The 26,679-nt window shown below is 41.0% G+C and overlaps 1 protein-coding gene across 11 annotated transcripts in view; it reads left to right on the forward strand.

The window, feature by feature from the left end:
• The window catches only part of LOC128692052 (Na[+]-driven anion exchanger 1), a 369,866-nt gene extending 350,832 nt beyond the window's left edge, over positions 1 to 19,034 (forward strand). For 10 of the 11 annotated variants that reach the window (XM_070085266.1, XM_070085273.1, XM_070085270.1 and 7 more), the window contains 2 exons: positions 14,932 to 15,106; positions 17,914 to 19,034. In XM_070085266.1, coding sequence (XP_069941367.1) covers positions 14,932 to 14,991 — 60 coding nt within the window. In that variant the 3' untranslated portion in view covers positions 14,992 to 15,106; positions 17,914 to 19,034. Of the gene's footprint in view, positions 1 to 14,931 lie in introns of all 11 variants that reach the window. The other variant, XM_070085267.1, reaches the window with a different exon arrangement.
• Positions 19,035 to 26,679: the final 7,645 nt, after the last annotated feature.

The following is a 26,679-nucleotide window of genomic DNA, read 5'->3' on the forward strand; positions in this document are numbered from 1 at the left end:
CCCACTCAACTCCTGTTACCCTCTCCACCTGTAACTCTACTATGTAATCAAAACTCAGGACTACATGGTCACTAGCTCCTAGGGGCCTCTCATATATAATGTCATCAATGTCTGAGCTACTCAGGGTGAACACAAGGTCCAGTCTTGCTGGTTCATCCTCCCCTCGCTCTCTGGTAGTGTCCCTGATGTGTTGATGCATGAGGTTTTCCAGTACCACATCCATCATCTTGGCTCTCTATGTTTTGGGGCCCCCATGAGGCTCCAGATTTTCCCAATCGATCTCCCTGTGGTTGAAATCACCCATAACCAGTAACTTTACTCTGCACGTTTGAGCTCTTCATGCCACCTCAGCCAGTGTGTCCATCATTGCTCTGTTCTTCTCATCATATTCCTCTCTTAGCCTCCTGCAGTTTTGTGGTGGGTTATACATCACAGAAATGAGTACCTTATGTTCCCCAGATTGAATTGTGCCTGCTATGTAGTCCCTTTCTCCAATCTCATCCATGCCCTCCATTTCCTCGAAACTCCATCGGTTTTTTATAAGCAGTGCAACCCCTCCTCCCCCTCTGTTCCTATCTTTTCTCAGGATCTGATATCCCGGTGGGAAGACTGTATCTGTTATTGTCTTAGTGAGTTTCGTTTCTGTGACTGCTATGATGTCTGGGGACTTCTCGTTGATTCTTTCATGCCATTTCTCATATTTATTTACTATTCCATCTGCATTTGTGTACCACACCTTCAGCTTCATGTCTATCACGGTGGACCTGGGAGAATATTGGGGTTGGGGGGTTGGAATCCTAGGGGGTTATGGGGGTTTGTGGTGTGGGTGGGATTTGTGGTGGGGAGGGGTGAGGGCAGAGTGCCTGTAGGGAGCTGCTGTGGCAGTGGGGTTGGTGATGTGGGGGTGGGAGGGGAGAGAACAGTGTGTGGGTGTTGGTTGAGATTGTTCAGCTGCATTGGGGTTTTCACAGTGTGGGTGGGGTTTGTGGTGGGGGGAATGGGGGCAGAGTGGCCAATAGGGCTGCTGTAGAGGTAGGGTTTGTGGTGGGGGGTGGGGGCATAGGGAACAGTGTGTGGGTTTTGGTTGAGGTTGTTCAGTTGCTTCAGGGTTGTTGTGGTTGGGGTCCTTCTGTGGGTGTCTCTGTAGGGTGTATTTGTCCTTCCACCTGAGTCTGGGTTCTGCTCATCCTCATCAATGCCTCCTGTTCCTCCTTTCGTTTTTGTACCCTCTCTCTCAGTGTCGTCCTTTCTTCCTGTGTTCTGTCATGATTGAGGTACACGCTCTGGTACTCTGAATTGTCCCTCAGTCGTGCTTTCTCCTGCAGGACCCTGGTTCGAGCTGATTCTGCCTTGAAGACTACTTTGACAGGCCGTCTCCTTCTGCGTGCAAACCACCCAATCTCCGAAAATTTGCCACCTGGGTCATGTCTCCCTCTCCTATTGCTTTCAAGATACCTTCGATCGCTTGCTTCTCCCCCTGGATTCTTTCATCATAGGTTCCCCTTCAACTTCTTGGAGCTCATAGACGAACATTGACCTGTCCCTCTCCTCCTCCCACTGTGTCTCTCTTTGCGTCCTCTGAGGTGTTTTATCTCCTTCCATTGAGACGTTCCTGCCTTCAACCCCAGCCCTTGCTGCACCCCTATGCTCAGTGGACTGTCTTCTCTGCTCAGCTGTTCCCTGCCACTGTAGTTGACTGTTAGAGTCTCTACGTAAGTCTTGTCTCCTGCATTGACTGCAGGCTTCACGAATGGTCTTCCTGTACTCATCTTTTCCTGAATCCCTACAGCCCCCTCGTCTGTGACTGGTATAGAAGTCCCTGATGTCATTCCTGTGCTGTCATTTGTCTCTCTATTCTGTTTCAGGTCTTTTAGCTCCTCTTCTAAGCACTTTATCTTATCTTCCGTTGCTAAGACTTGTAGTCCCCACTTCCTGCTCTCTTCAGCTATCCTCTCCTCCATTACCCTGTCAAGCTCAGCTAGCTTCCTTCCCCACTCTTCCTCCATTTTTGTGAGCTCTACCTCCCAGTCTTCCCTCCAAGGTTCCTCCCTCCCGGGTTCGACCTCCAGACCCCTGGGTCTCTGCCCTCTTGGGTTACCCATTTGTGTGTGTGTGTGTGTGTGTGTGTGTGTGTGTGTCTCTCTCTTTGAGAAAGGAAGTTACTGTGCGTGTGTGTACTCACCTAATTGTACTCACCTAATTGTGGTTGCAGGGATCAAGACTCAGCTCCTGGCCCTGCCTCTTCACTGATTGCTACTAGGTCCTCTCTCTCTCTGCTTCCAGAGCTTTGTCATACCTCGGCTTAAAGCTATGTATGGTTCCTGCCTCCACTACATCACTTGCTAGGCTATTCCACTTCCTGACGAGTCTATGACTGAAGAAATACTACCTAACATCGCTCTGACTCGTCTGAGTCTTCAGCTTCCAATTGTGTGTGCGTGTGTGTGTGTGTGTGTGTGTGTGTGTGTGTGTGTGTGTGTGTGTGTGTGTGTGTACTCACCTATTTGTACTCACCTATTTGTGGTTGCAGGGGTCGAGTCCTAGCTCCTGGCCCCGCCTCTTCACCGGTTGCTACTAGACCCTCTCTCTCCCCGCTCCATGAGCTTTATCAAACCTCGTCTTAAAACTGTGTATGGTTCCTGCCTCCACTACGTCATGTGTGTGTGTGTGTGTGTGTGTGTGTGTGTGTGTGTGTGTGTGTGCATGTGTGTGTATGTGCATGTGTGCATGTGTGTGCATAAGTGTGTGTGTGTACTCACCTAATTATGGTTGGAGGGGTCGAAACTCCTGGCTCCGCATCTTCGCTGGTTGCTACTAGGTCCTCTTTCTACCTGCTCCATGAGCTTTATCATACTTCATCTTAAAGCTATGTATGGTTCCTGCCTCCACTACATCACTTGCTAGACTATTCCACCTCCTGACTACTCTATGACTGAAGAAATACTTCCTAACATCCCTTTGACTCATCTGAGTCTTCAACTTCCAAGTGTAACCCCTTGTTTCTGTGTCCCCTCTCTGGAACATCTTGTCTCTGTCCACCTTGTCTAATCCACACAGTATTTTGTATGGCATCATCATGTCTCACCTGACCCTCCTGTCATCCAGTTTCGTAAGGCCAATTTTCCTCAACCTTTCTTCGTAGGGCATTCCCCTGAGCTCCGGAACTAACCTTGTTGCAAACCTTTGTACTTTCTCTAATTTCTTGACATGCTTGTGTGTGTGTGTGTGTGTGTGTGTGTGTGTGTGTGTGTGTGTGTGTGTGTGTGTGTGTGTGTGTGTGTTTTAGTGTGTTAGTGTGTTTGTGTGTGTGTGTGTGTACTCCACTCACCTAGTTGAGGTTGCAGGGGTCGAGTCCAAGCTCCTGGCCCCGCCTCTTCACTGGTCACTACTAGGTCACTCTCCCTGAACCATGAGCTTTATTATACCTCTGCTTAAAGCTATGTGTGGATCCTGCCTCCACTACATCGCTTCCCAAACTTTTCCACTTCCTGACTACTCTGTGCCTGAAGAAATACTTCCTAACATCCCTGTGATTCATCTGTGTCTTCAACTTCCAACTGTGTCCCCGTGTTGCTGTGTCCAGTCTCTGGAACATCCTGTCTTTGTCCACTTTGTCAATTCCTCTCAGTATTTTGTATGTCGTTATCATGTCCCCCCTATCTCTCCTGTCCTCCAGTGTCATCAGGTTGATTTCCCTTAACCTCTCCTCGTAGGGCATACCTCTTAGCTCTGGAACTAGTCTTGTTGCAAACCTTTGCACTTTCTCTAGTTTCTTTACATGCTTGGCTAGGTGTGGGTTCCAAACTGCTGCTGCATACTCCAATATGGGCCTAACGTACATGGTGTACAGGGTCCGGAACGATTCCTTATTAAGATGTCGGAATGCTGTTCTGAGGTTTGCTAGGTGCCCATATGCTGCAGCAGTTATTTGGTTGATGTGCGCTTCAGATGGCACATCCAAGATCTTTTTCCATGAGTGAGGTTTGTAGTCTCTGGCCCCCTAGACTGTACTCAGTCTGTGGTCTTCTTTGCCCTTCCCCAGTCTTCATGACTTTGCACTTGGTGGGGTTGAACTCCAGGAGCCAATTGCTGGACCAAGTCTGCAGCCTGTCCAGATCCCTTTGTAGTTCTGCCTGGTCTTCGATCGGATGAATACTTCTCATCAGCTTCATGTCATCTGCAAACAGGGACACTTCGGAGTCTATTCCTTCCATCATGTCATTCACAAATACCAGAAACAGTCCTAGGACTGACCCCTGTGGGACCCCACTGGTCACAGGTGCCCACTCTGACACCTCACCATGTACCATGACTCGCTGCTGTCTTCCTGACAAGTATTCCCTGATCCATTGTAGTGCCTTCCCTGTTATCCCTGCTTGGTCCTCCAGTTTTTGCGCTAATCTCTTGTGTGGAACTGTGTCAAACGCCTTCTTGCAGTCCAAGAAAATGCAATCCACCCACTCCTTTCTCTCTTGTCTTACTTCTGTCACCATGTCATAGAACTCCAGTAGGTTTGTGACACAGGATTTCCCGTCCCTGAAACCATGTGTGTGTGTGTGTGTGTGTGTACTCACCTAGTTGTACTCACCTAGTTGAGGTTGCGGGGGTCGAGTCCGAGCTCCTGGCCCCGCCTCTTCACTGATCGCTACTAGGTCACTCTCCCTGAGCCGTGAGCTTTATCATACCTCTGCTTAAAGCTATGTATGGATCCTGCCTCCACTACATCGCTTCCCAAACTATTCCACTTACTGACTACTCTGTGGCTGAAGAAATACTTCCTAACATCCCTGTGATTCATCTGTGTCTTCAGCTTCCAACTGTGTCCCCTTGTTACTGTGTCCAATCTCTGGAACATCCTGTCTTTGTCCACCTTGTCAATTCCTCTCAGTATTTTGTATGTCGTTATCATGTCCCCCCTATCTCTCCTGTCCTCCAGTGTCGTCAGGTTGATTTCCCTTAACCTCTCCTCGTAGGACATACCTCTTAGCTCTGGGACTAGTCTTGTTGCAAACCTTTGCACTTTCTCTAGTTTCTTCACGTGCTTGGCTAGGTGTGGGTTCCAAACTGGTGCCGCATACTCCAATATGGGCCTAACATACACGGTGTACAGGGTCCTGAATGATTCCTTATTAAGATATCAGAATGCTGTTCTGAGGTTTGCTAGGCGCCCATATGTTGCAGCAGTTATTTGGTTGATGTGCGCTTCAGGAGATGTGCCTGGTGTTATACTCACCCCAAGATCTTTTTCCTTGAGTGAGGTTTGTAGTCTCTGACCCCCTAGACTGTACTCCGTCTGCAGCCTTCTTTGCCCTTCCCCAATCTTCATGACTTTGCACTTGGTGGGATTGAACTCCAGGAGCCAATTGCTGGACCAGGTCTGCAGCCTGTCCAGATCCCTTTGTAGTTCTGCCTGGTCTTCGATCGAGTGAATTCTTCTCATCAACTTCACGTCATCTGCAAACAGGGACACCTCAGAGTCTATTCCTTCCGTCATGTCGTTCACAAATACCAGAAACAGCACTGGTCCTAGGACTGACCCCTGCGGGACCCCGCTGGTCACAGGTGCCCACTCTGACACCTCGCCACGTACCATGACTCGCTGCTGTCTTCCTGACAAGTATTCCCTGATCCATTGTAGTGCCTTCCCTGTTATCCCTGCTTGGTCCTCCAGTTTTTGCACCAATCTCTCGTGTGGAACTGTGTCAAACGCCTTCTTGCAGTCCAAGAAAATGCAATCCACCCACCCCTCTCTCTCTTGTCTTACTGCTGTCACCATGTCATAGAACTCCAGTAGGTTTGTGACACAGGATTTCCCGTCCCTGAAACCATGTTGGCTGCTGTTGATGAGATCATTCCTTTCTAGGTGTTCCACCACTCTTCTCCTGATAATCTTCTCCATGATTTTGCATACTATACATGTCAGTGACACTGGTCTGTAGTTTAATGCTTCATGTCTGTCTCCTTTTTTAAAGACTGGGACTACATTTGCTGTCTTCCATGCCTCAGGCAATCTCCCTGTTTCGATAGATGTATTGAATATTGTTGTTAGGGGTACACATAGCGCCTCTGCTCCCTCTCTCAATACCCATGGGGAGATGTTATCTGGCCCCATTGCCTTTGAGGTATCTAGCTCACTCAGAAGCCTCTTCACTTCTTCCTCGGTTGTGTGCACTGTGTCCAGCACTTGGTGGTGTGCCCCACCTCTCCGTCTTTCTGTAGTCCCTTCTGTCTCCTCTGTGAACACTTCTTTGAATCTCTTGTTGAGTTCTTCACATACTTCACGGTCATTTCTTGTTGTCTCTCCTCCTTCCTTCCTTAGCCTGATTACCTGGTCCTTGACTGTTGTTTTCCTCCTGATGTGGCTGTACAACAGTTTCGGGTCAGATTTGGCTTTCGCTGCTATGTCATTTTCATATTGTCTTTGGGCCTCCCTTCTTATCTGTGCATATTCGTTTCTGGCTCTACGACTGTTCTCCTTATTCTCCTGGGTCCTTTGCCTTCTATATTTCTTCCATTCCCTAGCACACTTGGTTTTTGCCTCCCTGCACCTTTGGGTAAACCATGGGCTCATCCTGGCTTTTTCATTAATCCTGTTACCCTTGGGTACAAACCTCTCCTCAGCCTCCTTGCATTTTGTTGCTACATATTCCATCATCTCATTAACTGGCTTCCCTGCCAGTTCTCTGTCCCACTGAACCCCGTTCAGGTAGTTCCTCATTCCTGTGTAGTCCCCTTTCTTGTAGTTTGGCTTCATTCATCCTGGCCTTCCTGCTTCTCCCTCCACTTGTAGCTCTACTGTGTATTCGAAGCTTAAAACCACATGGTCACTGGCCCCAAGGGGTCTTTCATATGTGATGTCCTCGATATCTGCACTACTCAAGGTGAATACTAAGTCCAGCCTTGCTGGTTCATCCTCTCCTCTCTCTCTTGTAGTGTCCCTTACGTGTTGGCACATGAAGTTTTCCAGTACCACCTCCATCATCTTAGCCCTCCATGTATCTTGGCCCCCATGTGGGTCCAAGTTCTCCCAATCGATCTCCTTGTGGTTAAAGTGTGTGTGTGTGTGTGTGTGTGTGTGTGTGAGTGTATGTGTGTGTACTCACCTAGTTGTACTAGTTGTACTCACCTGTAGTTGCAGGGGTCGAGTCATAGCTCCTCTCTGTGTGTGTGTGTACTCACCTATTTGTACTCACCTATTTGTGGTTGCAGGGGTCGAGTCCTAGCTCCTGGCCCCGCCTCTTCACCGGTTGCTACTAGGCCCTCTCTCTCCCCGCTCCATGAGCTTTATCAAACCTCGTCTTAAAACTGTGTATGGTTCCTGCCTCCACTACGTCATTTTCTAGGCTATTCCACTGCCTTACAACTCTATGACTGAAGAAATACTTCCTACTTTCTCTCTGACTCATTTGTGTCTTCAACTTCCAATTGTGGCCTCTTGTTTCTGTGTCCCCTCCCTGGAACATCCTGTCCTTGTCCACCTTGTCTATTCCACGCAGTATTTTATATGTCGTTATCATGTCTCCCCTGACCCTCCTGTCCTCCAGTGTCGTCAGGCCGATTTCCCTTAATCTTTCTTCATAGGACATTCCCCTTAGCTCTGGAACTAACCTTGTTGCAAACCTTTGTACTTTCTCTAGTTTCTTGACGTGCTTTATCAAGTGCGGGTTCCAAACAGGTGCTGCATACTCCAGTATGGGCCTGACATACACGGTGTACAGTGTCTTGAATGATTCCTTACTAAGGTGTCGGAATGCTGTTCTCAGGTTTGCCAGGCGCCCATATGCTGCAGCAGTTATCTGATTGATGTGTGCTTCCGGAGACATGCTCGGTGTTATACTCACCCCAAGATCTTTCTCCTTGAGTGAGGTTTGCAGTCTTTGGCCACCTAGCCTATACTCTGTCTGTGGTCTTCTGTGCCCTTCCCCTATCTTCATGACTTTGCATTTGGCAGGATTAAATTCGAGAAGCCATTTGCTGGACCAGGTGTCCAGTCTGTCCAGGTCTCTTTGAAGTTCTGCCTGGTCCTCATCAGATTTAATTCTCCTCATTAACTTCACATCATCTGCAAACAGGGACACTTCTGAGTCTAACCCTTCCGTCATGTCGTTCACATATACCAAAAATAGCACTGGTCCTAGGACCGACCCCTGTGGGACCCCGCTCGTCACAGGTGCCCACTGTGATACATCATTACGTACCATGACTCGTGTGTGTGTGTGTGTGTGTGTGTGTGTACTCACCTAATTGTGGTTGCAGGGGTCGAGACTCAGTTCCTGGCCCTGTCTCTTTGCTAGTCACTACTAGGTCCATTCTCTTTCTGCTCCATGAGCTTTATTGCACCTCTTCTTAAAGCTCTGTATTGATTCTGCCTTCATTACAACACTCTCCAGAGTGTTCCACTTCCGGACAACTCTATAACTGAAGAAATACTTCCTAACATCCCTGTGACTCATCTGAGTTTTCAACTTCCGGCTGTGACTCCTTGTTGCTGTGTCCCATCTTTGAAATATTCTGTCCCTATCCACCTTGTCAACTCCTCTCAGTATTTTATATGTTGTTATCATGTCCCCCCATCCCTCCTGTCCTACAGTGCCAGGTCAATTTTCCTTAACCTCGTAGGGCATACCTCTTTGCTCCGGGACTAATCTTATTACAAACCTTTGCACTTTCTCTAATTTTTTTTTGTGTTTGACCAGGTGTGTGTTCCATACTGGTGCTGCAGGCTTCAGTATGAGTCTAATGTACACAGTGTGCAATGTTTTAAATGACTAATTACTTAGATGTCGAAACTCTATTTTTAAAATGAAAATGCTTATTTCCTTGTAAAGCTTACAGTGTGTGGTTTATATATTATAAAATATTAATTACAATGAAGCAAAGAAGGCCACTATCATATCTAGACACTTTGGGCAGCATGCCTAGGCATATAGGTTTACCAGGTGCCCATATGCTACAGCATTTATTTGGTAGATGTGTGCCTCAGATGTGCTCAGTATAATGCTCACCCCAAGATTTTTTTCCTTGAGTGAGTTTTGCAGTCTTTGACCTCCTAGGCTGTACTCCATCTGCAGTCTTCATTGTCCTTCTCCAAACCTCATGACTTTGCACTTGCTATTTATTGGACCAAGCTTCCAGCTTGTCCAGATCTCCTTGTAGGCTTACCTGATCCTCATTCACTTGTATTCTCCTCATTAGCTTCACATTGTCTGCAAACAGGAGCACCTCTGAATCTATCCCTTCTGTCATGTCATTCACACATACTAGAAACAGCACTATACCTAGGACTGACCCTTGTGAAAACCCACTCAACACTTGCACCCACTATACCTCATCACATGCCATCACATGTTATTTCCTTTCTGTCAGGCATTCCCTGATCCACTGCAGTACTTTCCCTACTGTTCCTGCATGCTTCTCTAGCTTTTCAACCAGTCTCTTGTGTGGCACTGTATTGAAAGCCTTCTTACAGTTCAAGAAGATGCAGTCTACCCATCCCTCTCTTTCCTGTCTTACTTCTGTTACCTTACTGTAGAACTCCAGTAGGCTTATGATGCAGGATTTTCCTTCCCTGAAGCCATGTTGGTTGTCTTGAATGAGCCTCTTCCTTTCTTATAATATAATAATAATAACATCTTTATTTCTACAAGTACATGTACAAGGTATACAGGCATAGCTGCTTGTTATGCAGAGCATTTTGGCCAAATTAGGTATATTTTGTCCCAGAATGTGACCCACACCAGTCGACTAACACCCAGGTACCCATTTTTAATGATGGGTGAATGTGGACAACTGGTGTAAGGAAACACACTCAATGTTTCCACCCTTACTGGGAATTGAACCTGGACCCTCGATGTGTGAAGCGAGTTTAGTGCTACCTATCTGTCTCTTCCTGAAAACTGAGACTAGGTTTGCTGTTTTCCATACCTCAGGCAGTTGCCCTGTTTCAGTATATTTATTGAAGAGTGTTGTTAGTGGCACACACAGTGCATCTGCTCACTCAGGACCCACAGAGAGATGTTATCTGGGCCTACTGCCTTCAAGGTATCTACTTCACTTAGCAAATGCCTCTCTGTCTCCATTGTGAATGTCCCCCTGAATCTTGCTCTGAGCTCCTCACAATTCTTCCTGTTTGCTCTCCTCCTTCCTTCCTCAGCCTGATTACCTGGTCCTTGACTGTCGATCTCTTCCTGATGTGGCTGTATAACAACTTTGGGTCAGATTTGACTTTTGAAGCTGTCATTCTTCTGTTGTCATTGGGCTTCTCTCCTTATACATGCATATTCATTTCTGGCTCTTCAGCTCAACTCTCTGTTTTCCTGAGTCCTTTACCTTCTATACTCTTTCCATGCTCTAGTACACTTGACTTTGGCCTCGCCACACCTCTGGGTAAACCATGGACTCACTCTGGTCTTCCTACTGTTTCTGTTGCTTCTTGGCATAAATTTCTCTGCCTCCCTGCACTTTGCAGTCATATGTTCCATCATTTTGTTTAATGTTTTTCCCTCTATCTTTTTTACCCACTGCACCTAATGCAGGAATTGCCTCATACATGTGTAGTCCCCCTTTTTGAAGTTTGGCTTCTCCAGTCCTTCATGTGCTGCCTCAGTCTTTATTGTTAACTCTACTATGTATTAAAAACTCAGGACCATGTGACTGCTAGCACTGAGGGGAGTTTCGGGTGTTATTTCCCTATGTCTGAACTGTTCAAGGTGAATATGGGGTTCAGCCTTGCTGGGTCATTGTCTCCTCTCTCTCTCTCTGGTTGTGTCCCTAACATGTTGGTACATAAAACTTTCCAGCACTGCCTCCAGCATCTTGGCTGTCCACATCTCTGGTTCCCCATGTGGCTCCAGATTTTCCAAGTTTATCTCCTTTTGGTTGAAATCCTCCATTACATTCCAGATTGTTCCACTTCCTGACAACTCTAACTGAAAAAATACTTCCTAACATCCCTGTGACTCATCTGATTTTTCAGCTTCCAGTTGTGATCCTTTGCTGTTGTGTTCCCTCTCTGAAACATCCTGTACCTATCCACCTTACCGATTCCTCTCAGTATTTTATATGTTATCATGTATCCTCTATCCCTCCTGTCCTCCGATTTTGTCAGGTTGATTTCCCTTGACCTCTCCCCATAGGACATACCCCTTAGCTCCAGGACTAGTCTTGTTGTAAACCTTTGCACTGTCTCTAATTTCTTTAAGTGCTTGACCAGGTGTAGGTTCCATACTGGTGCTGCATACTCCAAAAGGGGCCTAACATGCACAGTGTACAGAGTCTTAAATGATTCCTTAATCAGGCATCAAAATGCTATTCTTAGGTTTGCCAGGTGCCCATATGCTGAAGCAGTTATTTGGCTGATGTGCACCTCAGATGGGGTGAGTATCATACAGAGCACAAGATCTTTTCCTTGAGCAAGGTTTGCAGTCTTTTGGTCCCTTAGCATGTACTCTGTGTGCAGTCTTCTTTGACCTTCCCCAATCTTCATGGCTTTGCACTTGGTGGGGTTAAACTCCAGGAGCCAGTTTCTGGACCAGTCTTGTAGCCTGTTCAGATCCCTCTGTATTCCTACCTGATCCTCATCCACTTGAATTCTCCACATTAGCTTCACGTTGTTTGAAAATAGGGATACCTCTGAATCTATTCCTTCCATCATATCATTCATATACGTATACCAGAAACAGCACCGGTCCTAGAACCGACCCTTATGGAACCCCATCTGTCAAAGGCACCCAGTTTGATACCTCATCATGTACCATCACTCATTGTTTCTTTCCTGTCAGGTATTCTCTGATCCATTGCTGCTATTCCTACCTGCTCCTCGAAGCTTTTGCACTAATCTTGTGGGTAGGTTTAGTGTTTTTTTTTATTATAATTGTGTGTGCATGCGTTCATGTGTGCATGTGTGCGTGTGTGTGTGTGTGTGTGTGTGTGTGTGTGTGTGTGTGTACTCACCTATTTGTACTCACCTATTTGTGGTTGCAGGGGTCGAGTCCTAGCTCCTGGCCCTGCCTCTTCACCGGTTGCTACTAGGCCCTCTCTCTCCCCGCTCCATGAGCTTTATCAAACCTCGTCTTAAAACTGTGTATGGTTCCTGCCTCCACTACGTCATTTTCTAGGCTATTCCACTGCCTTACAACTCTATGACTGAAGAAATACTTCCTACTATCTCTCTGACTCATTTGTGTCTTCAACTTCCAATTGTGGCCTCTTGTTTCTGTGTCCCCTCCCTGGAACATCCTGTCTTTGTCCACCTTGTCTATTCCACGCAGTATTTTATATGTCGTTATCATGTCTCCCCTGACCCTCCTGTCCTCCAGTGTGGTCAGGCCGATTTCCCTTAATCTTTCCTCATAGGACATTCCCCTTAGCTCTGGAACTAACCTTGTCGCAAACCTTTGTACTTTCTCTAGTTTCTTGACGTGCTTTATCAAGTGCGGGTTCCAAACAGGTGCTGCATACTCCAGTACGGGCCTGACATACACAGTGTACAGTGTCTTGAATGATTCCTTATTAAGGTATCGGAATGCTGTTCTCAGGTTTGCCAGGCGCCCATATGCTGCAGCAGTTATCTGATTGATGTGTGCTTCCGGAGACATGCTCGGTGTTATACTCACCCCAAGATCTTTCTCCTTGAGTGAGGTTTGCAGTCTTTGGCCACCTAGCCTATACTCTGTCTGTGGTCTTCTGTGCCCCTCCCCCATCTTCATGACTTTGCATTTGGCAGGATTAAATTCGAGAAGCCATTTGCTGGACCAGGTGTCCAGTCTGTCCAGGTCTCTTTGAAGTTCTGCCTGGTCCTCATCAGATTTAATTCTCCTCATTAACTTCACATCATCTGCAAACAGGGACACTTCTGAGTCTAACCCTTCCGTCATGTCGTTCACATATACCAAAAATAGCACTGTGTGTGTGTGTATGTGTGTGTGTGTGTGTGTGTGTGTGTGTGTGTGTGTGTGTGTGTGTGTGTGTGTGTGTGTGTGTGTGTGTGTGTGTGTGTGTGTGTGTGTGTGTGTGTGTGTGTGTGTGTGTGTGTGTGTGTGTGTGTGTGTGTGTGTGTGTGTGCATGTGTGTGTGTGTGTGCATGTGTGTGTGTGTGTGCATGTGTGTGTGTGTGTGCATGTGTGTGTGTGTGTGTGCATGTGTGTATGCATGTGTGTGTGTGTGTGCATGTGTGTGTGTGTACTCACCTAATTGTGGTTGCAGGGGTCGAGACTCAGCTCCTGGCCCCTGTGTGTGCATGTGTGTGTGTGTGTGTGTGTGTGTGTGTGTGTGTGTGTGTGTGTGTATGTGTGTGTATGTGTGTGTGTGTGTGTGTGTGTGTGTGTGTGTGTGTGTGTGTGTGTGTGTGTGTGTGTGTGTGTGTGTGTGTGTGTGTGTACTCACCTAGTTTTACTCTCCTAGTTGTGGTTACAGGGGTCGATTCATAGCTTCTGGCCCCGCCTCTTCACTGGCCGCTAATAGGTCACTCTCCATGCACCATGAGCTTTATCATGCCTCTGCTTAAAGCTATGAATGGATCCTTCCTCCACTACATGTGTGTGTGTGTGTGTGTGTGTAAACTCACCTATTTTTGGTTGCAGGGGTTGATTCATAGTTCCTGGCCCTGCATCTTCAGTGGTCGTGTGTGTGTGTGTGTGTGTTTTTTTTGTTTGTTTGTTTGTGTGTGTGTGTGTGTGTGTGTGTGTGTGTGTGTGTGTGTGTGTGTCTGTCTGTCTGTCTATATGTCTTAGTATATTTACAGTACAGTAGGATCCCTGTATCTGTGGGGGATATGTTCCAAGCATGTGCCGTGGATACCAAAACCGTGGATAGTAGCAAACCTTATATATTAGTCCTATACATACCTATTATAAAGTTTAATTGATCAGTTATGCACAATAAGTGGAGAATTATCACTTTTTCACTGATGGGAAGCACTTCACGGCTTCTCTTAGGCTTTGAAGAATTGCCAACTTTTCTACTTTTGTGCTTTGGGGCTGTTATTATGCAAAATTAAGAGGTATTGTTAGGTTACAGAAAACCGTGGATAATTGAAACCACAGATACTGAATCAATGGATACGGGGATTCTACTGTATAATGAAATTCATTCCTTGTTATAATTCCAAATTATGGAATTATATTACAGTGTATTGTAGCAATAAATTACTATACAAATGTAAAATTAATTTAAGAGATACAGATGATTCACTAGCAGTTTAAACCTCTATGAGGGTGTCATTTACAACAAGTGTGTTCATCAAGCCTGAGATGCCACAGTGCTGCATCATTCAGATTTATAGTATTTTTTCCCAGAACTAAACTGAACAGTAACAAAAAACATTCATATGTAAATCTGGTTATCACAATACACATATCTCCCCATCATGCTAGAAATATGTCTGCATCTGCTGTTATACTAACATCTACTGTACAGTACAGCACAACCAATTATTCATTTCTGATGTATGTGTTTACTGCTTTTAATGCCAACTAAGTATACAATATTTCTATATTTATGATATGTACATGAAATTTTTATCATTTAAGAACTATGTAATGTGATTGTTCAACTGATCTCTTTGTACTCTGGTTTGTCTGCCTTGTGTTTGGTTTGTCTGCCCTGTGTTTGGTTTGCACCTTTGCTGGGGCTAGCTAGTGTAGCTGTGTATGAACCATTTAGTTATATTTACTGCAGCTATATTGTGCTCTCATATTGCTACTCCAACTGAGGAAATCTAACCACATCCTTCATCTGTCTTCATATTATTTAGTACAAGCTGCTTTTTCTTTAAGCAAAGTTTCTTTCATTTACCAGCATTCTCTTCATTTTATATTTGTGGTTAATTACCTGTTTTGGTGATAAGACATTTTTCTTCTATCTGCAACAAATACAGTACTATATTTTTAAGTCTAAAATGTTTGACAAATTAACTCATTCTTTTCTCTGCAGATTGAAGGACCTCGACACCACAAGAAAAATTCCATTGTGAGCGCAGAGACATCAGTGTAGGGAAGTATACCACTAATATGTGACAATATTTGAGAGGAAGAGGAAAAAAAGTGCAGCATAGAGCAAGAGAATCTACTTGGCAACACTATAGGTGTGCAAGACTGTATTTACAAAGGTGAAGTATATATACAACTTTTGCTTGTTGAAAACTAAAGTATAATGGTTATGAAATAAATATTTATAAAATTCACTACAAAGCCTAGATGCATCCAGAATACAATAAATTAAAGTGTAAGTGTTTACACAGAACACTGCATTATTAATGAATTGTATAAAACCAGCTGCACTTACAGTCAAGGTTCCTTGCAAATAAATATGTTTAACATGAGGAATGAAATATAAAGTGCCAGTGAGATATTTTATTTAAATCATCTGTGTCAACATCTCATACTCTAACTCAAAATTAAGGTTTATTTTATAAATGGAAGAGTAACTTATCATTGTTCATTTGCATGATATAAATTTTGTGAATGTCAGTAGAAATTAAGAGCACTTTGTAACATAGTATAGGTTTCATTATTTAACTATTATGGGACCCAAAGTACTGTTGGATAATTGACACAGTCTATTATTAGTATGCAATACTATTTACATTATACTATAAATGTGTTTAAGATGCCTCTCAGAGTCCCATTTTTTTACCATTCCCAGGCCAAAATATATAACACCTATATTATGCATATGGGAGCAAGAGGCTAGTAACCCCTTCTCCTGTATAAATTACTAAATTTAAAAAAGAAAAACTTTCACTTTTCGTTTTTTAGCTCACCCTGCCTTGGTGGGATATGGCTGGTTTGTTTGGAAAAAAAATGTATATCATTACAGTCATTACTGTATTATAAAACCAAAATACAAAAATATATTTCATTCGTAGTTGACACACTTGACATTGTCCATGGTTGGATGCTTGTTATTGTATCCAGTTAAGAGTCATTAATAAAAGTTGGAAAGCTTAACTAGTCAGAAGTTGCATTAAAGAACATTTAGTGTACTGCAAAGTATTCTGCTATGAAAATGTCTTATTCAAAATCAGTAACTTTCCTTATTCTTAACTACTAATGTCATAATTTTTAATGTTAGTATACAATACAGAACATTCACATATATTTAAGTTACAGTACATTTACTTCTACTTACATTAGAAATTAAATACCTCCAAGTACAGTTTGACAATTACATTTTTACAATATATACCAAAGAAGGTTTTATGATGGTATGGCTACTGCAGTGATGTGGTAGCTTTTCTTTTACAGTACAAGAAATGCCCATATATGTTGAGAGGATAAGGTTCAGATCTGCATAATAAAATAAATAAATGAAGCTGAAAATTAATGCTAAGTTTAAGAGTATCATAAACTACCAAATGCAAGTGACCATGTGTGCCCAGAGAACACAGCCGTTAGTATTTGTAACTAAGGAAGAACTGTCTCTGATCATACTTGCACCTTGTTTAGAGTTGCTTTCATGGATTGTTGATAATAACCTACCTGCTGCCTACATCTTGCTGAACAGTGCTTTTGTGACTCATCAGCGCTAACCTACCTGCTACCATTAATTAATAATGTACAGTGGTACCTCAGGATACGAACTTAATTCATTCCAGAAGGCTGTTCGAGTGCCAATACCAAACGAATTTGTTCCCATAAGGAATAATGTATATTAGATTAATTCATTTCAGACCCCCAAAAATACACTTACAAAAAGCACTTACATAAATACACTTACATAATTGTTCGAGTTTTGAGCTGTTTGTATCCTGAGGTACCACTGTACAGTACATTAAAACAAGTTATCAGTTTTAATATTGTTACAGTATAAAATTTTACAATTTTCATTTCTTTATGCAACATAAATAATGTGGTTTACATGTAATAAAGCATTAGTAGGCACAAGAGAAAGTCACTAATTATGCAATGTATTTTAAGCAGCCAGGAATTACAAAATATCTCACCATTTATAATTTACACTCTACTGAAGTGTATTTATAATGTGCTTTATCTTACATGTAAAGTAAATTTACAAAAAAAGAAAAAAAGAAAAATGAATCTTAAAAATATGAAGGCTAATTTTGAATAACTGGATATCAAATAAAGTGTGAAAATTGAATGATGCATAAATTTTTATTGCATAGTTTTCATTGAATAATTATCAACCACACAAAATGTATGAAAGTATTATGTAATATGTAATTATGTTGTGTATAAGCTAAGCTGAGTGACTGGCAAGTGAAGGTTGTTCGTGTGCACTACACCTGTTGTCTCATGTTTCCTTCACTTTATATTCTTATATAACATGCTGCACCTTGGAATTGTCTTTCAATTGACAGTCTCATTGTACTCAATTAATTAATGCTATTAATGCTGTTTGTAATGATCTACATGTAATATAAATACTGTACAGTATTTGCAACAATCCATTCCCTTTTTTATATTTCTGTTACAGTAAAGTGAAAAATTGCTAATGACAGACCTTTCATGAGAATTTTTTTTGTCATATACCATAACGGTTCTTACCTAGATACTGCTTATAATATATAAAATATATCACCAAGTGATAATTGTATAAATGAAGCCTCAGTTTCAAAAGTGAAAGATTTTTATTGGTATATCTGATGTCTTGTTCACTTGCAAATTTGTACAAGATATTTATTCTACAAAGAATTTCAAAATATGTACTGTACTATGAAAGAAGCAGCTACCATATGAACTTTCTGCAGATGTACTCTGTATACACTAAAAACATGCACAATTTAACTACTCTACATATTTACAGTACTTTATAACTTTCATTACCAATTGTTCACTCATTTTCTCAATATCATTCACAAGCTGACTGATCATTGTACCTCTCACTGAAAGTAAATCTTAACATACAACATTTAAAAACAAAATTCAGTTTTAACTTGGTTATGATCCTTTTCAGCTGACAACTTGGCTAATCTACAATACAGGACATTAAAAGGCTGTGTGTCGTAGTCTATATTGGATGAACTTTGATTTAATGTATATTGGTGCAAGTAGATTATTCTTAAAATGCTTCAGATGTTATATTAAAGTGCACTGTGACTCAAGTTATTTCCATAATTTCATACAATGATATAACTATCCCACTAGTAATGTGCCTGAACTTCTGCACTTGTTGTGCAAAATTTGGTTATTAATGGAGAAAAGTGAAGGTGTATTTTACATGTAGAATGTAATTAGAGTAAATAAACATCAGAAGGAAAATACTGTATTATATATGGAAGATGGAAATGTGTTTAACAATTCAGTTTTTGGTTGTGTCAAGTTGCAGCCCAAGTGGGGTTATAGGAGAGGTTTTAAAGTGTTAGTATAACAAGCAGTGTGGTAATTTTCTCTCTTTTTAAACATGTGTATTCTTTTATGAATAACTAGAATTAATTTATATATGATGTAGCCCTTAGTGTGTTAAGACAGTTAAGATATCCAGGAAGAAGGACTAAAGTACAGTGCATCATAGGCAGTGTATATTTAAGCTGCAGTAAGAAACACCAACTTGTTACATTCAGCTGCAGCAAGGAGCACTGACTTAGTAAGTATCCTGGACAGAGTGAAAAGTACTGACTATTCTATGGTTAATACAAAATAAAGAGGGGCCTCAAATTGAAGCTTGTTCATTGTGATTCTCAACAAGATACCTTATAAATGAAGAGAAGCTCTTATAATCAAAGGCTCCCAAAAATAAATTAAAAGCTATGAATTCGTGCATTTTTTAAGAAAAATAAAATAAATTTAAACTTTGCTATCTGGCTTGTTTAACATTTCCTGAGGTCCAGTATGAGTATTTATATCAAAGGGTCTCAGGGAAATCATTCTTGTGCCCCTGTGTAATCCTAACCTCACTAATTAGGAGAACCTTGCATTTATACAATGATTTGCTCATAATAAGAATAATATAGCATAGTGCTACTGAGCACTGTAACATTGTTGTAAATATGCATAAGTAGGTAACTTGTAACAAAGGCCATCACAGTATTCCGTCAATTGGTGTTATGAATTTTTTATATAAATTGTCCCCTCTTATTATGGTATAGACTTTTCCTTTTTCTACATACCAAATGTTATTGTATATTATTATGCTATAATGAACAGCAGAAGTTTCTGGTTATAGAAGGGTGGGTGTAGGCAGGGATAGAAATGATGAGGTAAGGAAGGTAACAAGGGAGAAAAAAGTTAGTATGCTACAGTTTTTACATTATAAAAATGATACGTGGAGGGCAGGGTATATGGAGAGAAAAAGAGAATGCAGAGCATTTCTGGGGAAAGGGACTTGCCTTTTAAAAATTAAAGAGAGGAGATGTAGGATGGGGAGAAGGAGATATTGGACAGATGCTGAGAGTATTTTCAGGACTTGTTAATTGTTGATGATGAAAGGGAGGTGGTGATATGCCTGAGTATAAAGGAATAATATCTGGAAGAAGTTAGGAAGGATCAGTGGTGAATGTGGGGAAAATGCATGAGGCAATGGGTAGAATGAAAGGAGGTAAAGCAGCTGGGACAGATAGGATTAACCTTAAGACTAAGATGTTAAAAACATTCGGAGATATAGTTTTGGAGTAGCTGGTGTATTTATTCATTAGGGACCTGAGCATCAAGCAGATGTATGAGTAAGCATGTGAGATCTTGGCAGGTGGAGACAAGTTGTTTTAGGGATTTGATATGCTGCTGGAGTTTGAGTAAGGTAGTATTTATGAAGGGATTCAGGAAAAATAGTTACCCTGACTTGAGTCCTGGAAGTGGAAAATACAGTGCCTGCACTCTGAAGGAGTGGGAATGTTGCAGCTGGAAGTTTATTTGAATTGTGATGCCTGCACACTCCTGGCAAGAGAACTATTGAATGAATGGTGTGAATGTTTCTTTTTTTTCTTGGATCACCTTACCTTGGTGGCAGGCAGCACATGTGGTCAAAAAATATTTTTAATTTCTTTAAGGACTTCAGTATTTTTAGATATGAAAAAGAATATTAAAGAATGCAAATATTTGCCTAAGGAGAATACATGAACAAATTCTACATTAAATATTCTCAAATAATAAGTAAAGTAAAACCATATTGTAATATTTTTTTGATAATCTCTAAGGACTAAATGGTGTGTGACTTTTGCACTCAAATGCAGGTCACTAATTTATAATTTGCCTAGAGTCTCAAAAATTAAGACAAGTTTTTAGGTTTTGCTTTTGGAAAACTTTGCTAATTAGTATACATGTGCTAATCAGAAGCAGAAAAATTCACTACTTTAAATCCTTATATCTAAGGCTGTGGAAGGTACTTAACCCTTAAACTGTCCACACGTAGATATACGTTCATGTGCGGCAGACTCCGAACGTAGATCAATGTTTAATTTTTCATTCCTTCAAATTTGGTGCGATAGGTCTGAGTCGCCTAGACATGAAAGAATGGGTCTGTGCACTCAGTGTGCACACTATGAAAAAAATCTGGGAGCACTCAGTACCTTGTGGGAGCACCAGTTCAACTGAGCGCCAGCTAGAGCAAATATTGGGGCAAACACCAGTGATTCACTGATGTCATGTCATATTAACACTCACATTTTAAGAGGAAAGTAAAAATAGGTTAGATAAATGCATGAGTGGTTGTGGGTGGGTGTGAGTTGGACCTGACTAGCTTGTGCTACTAAGTCAGATGTTGTGCTCCTTCTTTCAGTGGATGTGACCTGACTAGGTGGGTCATGGGCCATTGGTCTAAGTTGGGGGTGACATGGACCTGCTTTGCATGGGCCAGTAGGCCTGCTGTAGTGTTCCTTCTTTCTTATGTTCTTATATATTCAGCTGGCTAGCTGGCTAGCTTTGGCTGTCTCTGTCTGTATCTGTCTATATCTCTGTCTATCTGTCTATATCTCTGTCTATATCACTGCCTATTTGTATCTCTCTCTCACATGTACTCATAAATACAGTTATTATACATAATGTAAATTACCTAGGATAACCCAGAAATTTCAGGCCACGTGCTATACAGTGTTTGTAGATGTAAGACATAACAAATAATAGCAGTGTCACTTGCTCAGCAATCAGGAAGCCGCACATACACCGCAAACCAACAGGTTTACTAGCCACTCCCTGAGACAGAGACAAGCAGATGGAAAGACAGACACACACAGGCAGACAGAAAGACAGATAAGCAGAACTAGACAGACAGATAAGCAGAGCTAGGCAGACAGACAGATAAGCAGAGCTAGGCAGACAGACAGATAGATGTACAGATAGACAGACAGATAGATGTACAGATAGACAGACAGATAGATGTACAGATAGACAGACAGATAGATGTACAGATAGACAGACAGATAGATGTACAGATAGACAGACAGATAGATGTACAGATAGACAGACAGGTAGATGTACAGGTAGACAGACAGATAGACAGACTGACAGACAGACATACAGAGACATGTTTGTGTGCAAGAGTGAAAACATATAAAGGCAAGGTTCCCCCTCCAGCAGTGCACATTCATCAAATGTCACTGTTATTCGATGCTGTCATAACACAATTATTCAAGGAGCTCATATTACACTCCAGCCACACACAGAAGACAGAAAGACAGATAAGCTGAACTAGGCAGACAGATAGACAGACAGACAGATAGGCAAATAGACAGATAGATGTACAGAAAGACAGATAGATGTACAGATAGACAGACAGATGTACAGATAGACAGACAGACAGATGTGCAGATAGACAGATAGATGTACAGATAGACAGACAGATAGATGTACAGATAGACAGACAGATAGATGTGCAGATAGACAGATAGATGTACAGATAGAAAACATCAACAGGACAACAATATACCATCTCAAACGAACATGATTTCTCTACCTTCCTTAGAAAAGCTGACATTTCTGTAACAGATTAAATAAGTGCCCTTAATACATATATACGTGTGGTGCATATAGTGTACGTTACTATCATATTGTACATTATTATTTTTATTATTTTTCATCACTAGCTAATGCCAACTACCTCCAATACTCTATAACTTTCTTACTGCTATTAATTGCTCATAATTTTAAATTAAAAGTCAAATCTTACTCCAAATTAATAATATTCATTTTTTCTTACCTGTCCATTTAATTTTGTTTATCACTACTTGTTTTTTTAGTCACTTTACATTGTATATTCAATTAGTGTATATTCCAATTACTTTTTTGCAAGTACCAAAACTATCTTTTGCTAGCTAGTACCAACTACCTCATTTTTTTTTACTTTTATTGTGCAATAAACTGCTCAATTTATCTAATATTACAAATCAGATCTTACTCCTAAACCAATATTATTTCATAGTGACCATCTGTCCATTTAACTTTGTTTACCATTACTTAATTTTAGTCCCTTATATATTTTCTCCTTTATTTTAGCTTTATATAACTACCCTAGCTTATACATTCACAATTGTTAAAATAATCAAGGTGCTATTCTCAGGTGCTAAAGTAGAACAAGTTCACAATTTTGGCATTATATTCCAAAGCTCATTTATTTTATAGTACTACCTACTATCATATTCCCAAGCTCCATTATTTGATCATCACTTTATTTGTACTAGTCCCTTTTATATTGTCTCCTTTATTTTAGCTTAAAAAAAAAAAAAAAAAAAAAAAAAAAAAAATACCTTAGCCCATTATTTTACATTTGTTAAATAATTCAGGTGCTATTTTTTAGCTTAAGACTATTTACTCTGTTTTATACTTAATTCTAACTATAGATTCACTACAAATCTTATGATTACAAGCATTGATCCAGATACCAACCTCTTATTTAATGACTTAAATGAATCAAACAGTTACTGTAATTACTACACTGCAGAACAATCAAAGGCACTTCTCAGTGCCAACAACAACATAACTATCTTTAACTACAATATCAGATCTTTAAGCAAGCATTACGATGACCTCATAGCATTACTAAATTCCTTACATGCCAATATGTCCATCATTACACTAACTGAAACCTGGCTAAAGCCTGATACTACAGATGTCTATACCATTCCTGGTTACACAGCCATACACAACTGTAGGCCAGACCAACAAGGGGGTGGCACAGCCATATACTACTCAGACCAACTAGAATGTATCACTAATACTTGCACAAGAGATGAACATGGGGAATATATAATAGCCAAATTCAAATCCAAATACCTACAAAAACCTCTCACATTGATAAACATCTACAGAGTTCCACAGTCAAACATTAGCCAATTTAGTCAAAACCTAGGAAGTATGATAACTGATGCACGCATGAACAAAGATCACTTACTACTCTCAGGTGACTTCAATATAAATCTCCTGCAAGACCAGGACCCACACGTTACTGAATTCACAAACACAATGAGTAACTGTATGTTGCTACCAACAGTAACAAAACCTACAAGAGTTACAGAGACTAGTGTTTCCCTACTTGACCACATCTGGACCAACACCATATCCCCTTTAAAATCAGGCATAATTACAGATAATACCACAGACCACTACCCTACTTTCCTCATAACAACTCTTGGTAAATTACCCCAAGACACTACTAAAGTCACCTTCAGACTTCACAATGAGGCAGCCATTAATAACTTCACAACAGCATTAGCAAACATTGATTGGCACACTGAGCTAGAAATCAATACAGATATTGACGAATGTATTAATAATTTTCTAAAAAAGACTCAATACCTCTATAACAAGCACTGCCCTAAAAAAACTAAGCAGATGACAGCTAAGAGACTGAACAGTCCCTGGCTAACACCCAGCATTCTCAAATCCATAAATACAAAACACCAATATGAAAAACAGTACAGAATGGGTCACATAACCAGAGACCAAACAAAACGTTACTCGTCAATCCTAACCAGCCTGATAAGAAGGGCAAAAAAATTGTATTATGAGAACAGATTATCCAACTTACGAGGTGATATAAAAAAGACCTGGAAAACCCTATCAGAAATTCTGGGAACAAAAAAGATATCACGAAATAGCGAAATAAAATTAGCAAAATCAGATGAACCCCAACTCCCACCAACAGAAACAGCAAACAGACTCAATGATTTCTTCTCCACTATAGGACAAAACCTTGCCAATAAAATCCCAAGCTCAGATACCCCACCAAATGACTACCTCACCGGCAACTACCCGAACACACTGTTCCTAGCTCCGACTAACCCATACGAAGTCTCCCTTATTATCAACGCACTAAAAAACAAGACAGGAGATTTAAATACCTTACCACCCTTTATATACAAAAAAGTGTCACAAGTGCTATCACCAATCATTGCAACACTCTTTAACAAATCCATTGAATCCTCCACCTTCCCTACAGTACTCAAAATAGCAAGGGTCACCCCGATCCACAAAGGAGGAGACCAAACAGAGTTGAATAACTATAGGCCAATATCCAACTTACACCCTCTCTCAAAAATCTTCGAAAAATTAATTCATAAACGAATCTACTCCTACCTTATCTCCCAAAACATACTCAACCCCTGCCAATTTGGATTCAGGCCTAATAAAAATACTAATGATGCTATTATACACATGCTAGAACATATATACACTGCAATAGAGAAAAAAGAAGTCCCACTGGGGATCTTCATTGACTTACGTAAAGCTTTTGATACAGTTGACCATGACTTGCTCCACGTAAAATTATCACACTATGGTATAAGAGGGCACTCCCTCAACTACCTCAAGTCATACCTCAGCAACAGAAGCCAATATGTGTACGCAAATGGGGCAAACTCTTCTGCACAACCAATTACAGTTGGTGTCCCACAGGGAAGTGTCCTTGGCCCTCTTCTCTTTCTCCTATACATAAATGACCTACCAAATGCTTCTCAATTACTCAAACCCACACTATTTGCTGATGACACAACATACGTCTTCTCCCACCCGAGCCCAGTCAAGCTAGCCAATACTGTAAATACCGAATTACAGAAAATATCTACCTGGATGAGTACTAACAAACTTACACTAAACATTGACAAAACCTACTTCATTCAGTTTGGTAACAGAGCTACAGATGTCCCTCTTAACATAATGATAAACGGATCACCTATCACAAAGCTAACAGAGGGAAAATTCTTAGGAATCCACCTTGATAATAGACTCAAATTTCATACACATATACAACAAATTTCTAAGAAAATTTCCAAGACTGTAGGCATACTATCGAAGATACGGTACTATGCTCCACAGTCAGCCCTCCTGGCCCTATATCACTCTCTTATTTACCCCTATCTCACCTATGGAATTTGTGCATGGGGCTCAACAACAAGTAACCATCTCAGACCACTAATTACCCAACAAAAGGCTGCAGTTAGAATGATAACAAATTCTCACTACAGGCAGCACACTCCACCAATATTCAATACACTCAACCTACTCACCATACAAAACATCCATACTTATTACTGCACCTATTACATACATAGAACACTCAACTCTGATATTAACCCTCCCCTCAAACATCTCCTTGCCAACCTCAACAGAACACATGACCATAACACAAGGCACAGATCACTCTTTGATATTCCTCGTGTCCATCTCACGCTATGCAAAAACTCAATGCACATAAAAGGCCCTAAAATCTGGAATTCATTACCTGTTAATATAAAAGAAACACTACCTGTTTATAAATTCAAGTCTCTTCTCAAAGATCACTTACTCACCCAAAACCAAATAAATACTGAATAACTGAACCTTATAAATTGTATATCTTAAATGTTTCTCACAATTATATCACATAAATGTTAAACCTAAAACCCAATCTAACTTTATTATTTTTTAAATTCACTACCTAACAGAATACTCCATTCTACTGAATTTACAACAATGCATGCAACCATATGACCTGTCTTTGTAATACTCACTTGTGCTTTATAGTAATCAGTTTACATTAATGTTTTTCACTGATTTCATCATTGCTTAGTTAATCTTAAGTTAATTTTAAGCCAGCCCGTAATGCTATGCATAGTATAAGTGGCTTTGGCATGCTGCTCTTATCTGTATTTTTTTTTGTACCTCTGTAAGTGTGCTCAAATTATAAATAAATAAATAAATAAATAAATAAATAGACAGACAGATAGATGTACAGATAGACAGACAGACAGATAGTCAGGCAAACAGATAGATTGACAGACAGACATACAGAGACATGTTTGTGTGCAAGAGTAAAAACATATAAAGGCAAGGTTTCCCCTCCAGTAGGGCACATTCTGACCCTTAGCATAACACCATGCTTCAAGGAGGTTCATACTCCAGCGTGTCTAAAACATTGCTGGGATCTATAAATACTTTGTATATATTTCTAGACAATAGTAAATGACCAGGGCAGGTAAAAATGTTCACCTGTCAGTGTGAAAATCAATTTAAGGCTCTTCTCAAAAGCCACTTAATCACCCTAGACTAAACGCTAAATACTCAGTACACATTTACTCACTTATGTACTCCCACATCATAACTTCAACAATCACTTTGAACCTTTTATCCATTGTTGACAGGAATATAATTCAATCATTGTTTTCACAAAAAGCATTTTTGAATATATGAATAAATCTTTTGTCTTATACAAATTATGATTCACTTATAATTAATAATCTACTGTACAACTATGAAATAATTACTATCCTACTGTACAACTATGATATAATCCTTAGTGTTAAGTAGTCTGTAAGCC

Source organism: Cherax quadricarinatus, chromosome 15, assembly GCF_038502225.1.
Source record: "Cherax quadricarinatus isolate ZL_2023a chromosome 15, ASM3850222v1, whole genome shotgun sequence".
Taxonomy (NCBI): domain Eukaryota; kingdom Metazoa; phylum Arthropoda; class Malacostraca; order Decapoda; family Parastacidae; genus Cherax; species Cherax quadricarinatus.